The 3223-nt window shown below is 54.2% G+C and overlaps 1 protein-coding gene across 1 annotated transcript in view; it reads left to right on the forward strand.

Moving 5' to 3' along the window:
- LOC104074944 (disintegrin and metalloproteinase domain-containing protein 33-like) overlaps positions 1–2663 on the forward strand; it is a gene marked incomplete at both ends in the record, with an annotated part of 22826 nt that extends 20163 nt beyond the window's left edge. The window contains 3 exon segments of the mRNA XM_009575255.1: positions 809–917; positions 1427–1631; positions 2586–2663. Coding sequence (XP_009573550.1) covers positions 809–917; positions 1427–1631; positions 2586–2663 — 392 coding nt within the window.
- Between the last annotated feature and the right edge of the window lie 560 nt (positions 2664–3223).

Genomic DNA, 3223 nt, shown 5'->3' on the forward strand with positions numbered 1-3223 from the left:
CTCGATGATCTTAGAGGTCTTTTCCAACCTTAATGATTCTATGATTCTATGATTCTATGACTGTATATGGCCTCCTTGCTTTAGTTAGCCCATATTCTGCATACGGCTCTGACACTACCTACAGACCCTATACTGCATATGGCCCATAGGTGATGTGGCTCATAAGGTGTACATGGCCAGATGCTTTGTATGGTTGTAACACACTTCATATATATATGCTTTATATGGCCACAGATTGCATACAGCCCCCATGCTGCATATGGCCCCCATGCTGTGTACGGCCCCCGCTCTGCATATGGCCCATAGCTCATATATGCTCCATCTGGCCATCTGCTGTGTATGGCCCCCAGTTGCGTACGACCCCATGCTGCATAGGGCCCCCACACTACATATGGCCACGCCCAGCCACGTGCTGCACGCTGCCCCCCCATACCCACACTCCCAACACCCCACTCGCACCCACGTACACCCGCTTGCTGCTCCCACCCCATACGGGGCACATAGGTCCCCATTTGCATAGCGGTGCTGCCACCCCCAGGGCCAGCACCCGTGGGTGCCCCCGGGAGACTGCAGCAGGCACAGGGGGGAATCCTCCCCCAGGGCCAAAATTTTCTGCTAGACCCCCGGAGAAAAGGGGATTTCATCCCTCTTGTGCTGTTCTTGGCCCAGCACCCACAGCAGCAGCTCTCCGGGAGACTTTTCCACGGTGTTTTCTCCACGAGCATCCAACCACCGCTCCCGGTTTTGGTATTTCTCCCTGCTGGCTGCTTTCCCCATCCCACGCGGGACCTTTCCTCCCTCCCTGCAGGTGCCTGGCCGGCCCCGGACGCCTGTTTCCAGGACGTGAACATGGCCGGCAACACCTACGGCAACTGCGGCAAAGACAGCCAAGGGCGTTACGTCAAATGTGACAAGAGGTGGGTGCAGCGCTGGCACCCATGGGTGCCCTATCTCCTCCTCCTGTACCTGCAGCCCCCCGCTGCCCACCCCTATCCCGATCTCCTGGCATCACCCCTCGGGCCAGCTCCGTTTTGGACCTGAGGAAGCCACCAGGTCCTTCCTGGGCTCAGTCCCCATCACTGTTGGGAGGTTGTCTCACCAGGCATCACCTCCCAGCCCAGCCTGAAGGGAAAATCAAAGACAGCATCAGTAGGAAATGCTATTTAGTGCTGTGCTCTCCAGTCTTCCCAGTTAGACCAGGGATGTTAGAGGGACCCCCCCTGCCTGTTCCCTCCAGCATTTCTCTGTGCTGTCCATGATTTATCTGAGTCCTTTCTGAACCTGCTGAGTCTCTCCCATCACAACTTCCCATGGCCATAAATTCAAGGGGAGGTGAGCCAGTGGGGCAGGGGATGATGAGGCAGGGAGGGTGAAGCAGCGGACACCCACATCTCCTGCCCTCACCTCGGCTGGGTTCTGCTCCTAGGGATGCTATGTGTGGCAAGATCCAGTGCCAGAGCTCAGCTAAGAAGCCCCAGGGGACCAACACTGTCTCCATCGACACCACCATCCGCTTCAATGGGCGGGAGGTGAAGTGCCGAGGCACCTACATGTACACCGCAAAGGACGATGAGGAAGACCTCTCCGACCCAGGGCTGGTGATGACAGGGACGAAATGCGGAGATGGGATGGTGAGTACCTCTTCCTAGGGCTGGGGTCTCCTCCAGCAGATCAGCTCCTTAGCTCTTGTCGCAGCTCCGATGTAGACATTGGCTCTTCTCTGCATTACAGCTGGGCCACGGGACGTGGTTCCCACCATGCTTGCAGACCTTGCCTTGATGACATCTCAACTGGGGCATTTCTAGACATCACCAGATGCTTGTGTGTAGGCCATCAAATTCTTCCCTCTGGCCTCCATGTTTCTTTACTGATTTAAGGCATAGTGGAGCAACCCCAACAAGAATTGCATGCCCCAGGACTTGATGGATGAGGCTTCCTCCTATGAATAAACTGTTTCCCAGGGGAAAGCTGTGTTAGGAATCAAGACGACAGATCCAAACAGATGCTGCTAACTGAGCATTAGTCTCTTTTACACCCCTGCATCTCCAAGTACTTTACAGAGGGTCAGTTCAGCCGAGAAAGGGCAGAAGCCTGGTCGACAAGACGGTAGCAGGGATGCACGCCAGACAGAGCTGGCTGGGGAGATATTGCCTTTGCTATTTGGCATTTTAATTGTGAAATTTTCATCCCAGTTTGGGATGGAAGGCCAAAAAGTCGACATTTTCATGAGAAAGGATGGCTGGTTTTGAAATCCAGTGTTGGTTTTTTTGGCTGGTGCCTGCGTTTTAGGGCCAGATGGGAAATGGCTTCTCCAGGATCTGCCAGGTGGGTTGTCAGGGGAGGGGGGTGGGAGTGGTGGTGGCTGGTCTCCGCTGAGCCGTCCTGGATGGGGGAATGGCAGAGGTTTCCTGGGCTGTGCTGAAAATTGGAGTGAAGTGCATTGACCTGGAACAATATGATTTAACCAACCTGGATTTTCCAATGGACAGCATCCTTCCAGAGGACTCCCATCTGTGAAGCCAGAAGATCACTGTCCTCCCTCTCTCGGGTCTTTCTCTAACCTCAGCTTCTTGGCTCTGTCTCAGGTTTGCAAAGATCGCCGGTGCCAGAATGCCTCCCTTTTTGAGCTGGAGAAGTGCGTTTCCCGGTGCAACGGCCATGGGGTGAGTTATTATATAGGGTGACCTACAGCAGGCTCCTGAGATGAGCACAGATTTTAAGCAAAACCGAGTGTCTCCCACAGGGATGAGCCTTGCGACACAGTGGGCACCTGCTTTTCATAACTGTCTAATGCATCAGCTATGGGTGAGACTGAGCTGAGATCGTTGCTTACCCGAGTTAGAGGAAGAAGATCATTTGTGATGTAAGGTCCATCTGCAAAATTTGGATCAGGGTCCAATTTGAACTCGAGAGTATTTAGAGCTCAGAGCAGGTGCCTGTTCCCTCTGAGAGCAAAGCAAGATTGGTTGGATGGCCGCATCCAGAGCGTAGTGGTCAACGGCTCAATGGCCAGATGGAGATCGGTGACGAGTGGCGTCCCACAGGGGTCCGTATCGGGACCGTTACTGTTTAATATCTTCATCAATGACATAGTGGGATTGAGTGTACCCTCAGCAAGTTTGCAGATGACATCAAGCTGAGTGTTGGGTCAACACGCCTGAGGGACGGGATGCCATCCAGCGGGTCCTGGACACGCTGGAGAAGTGGGCCCGTGTGAACCTCA

This window comes from Fulmarus glacialis, unplaced genomic scaffold (genome assembly GCF_000690835.1).
Source record: "Fulmarus glacialis isolate BGI_N327 unplaced genomic scaffold, ASM69083v1 scaffold15893, whole genome shotgun sequence".
NCBI lineage: Eukaryota > Metazoa > Chordata > Aves > Procellariiformes > Procellariidae > Fulmarus > Fulmarus glacialis.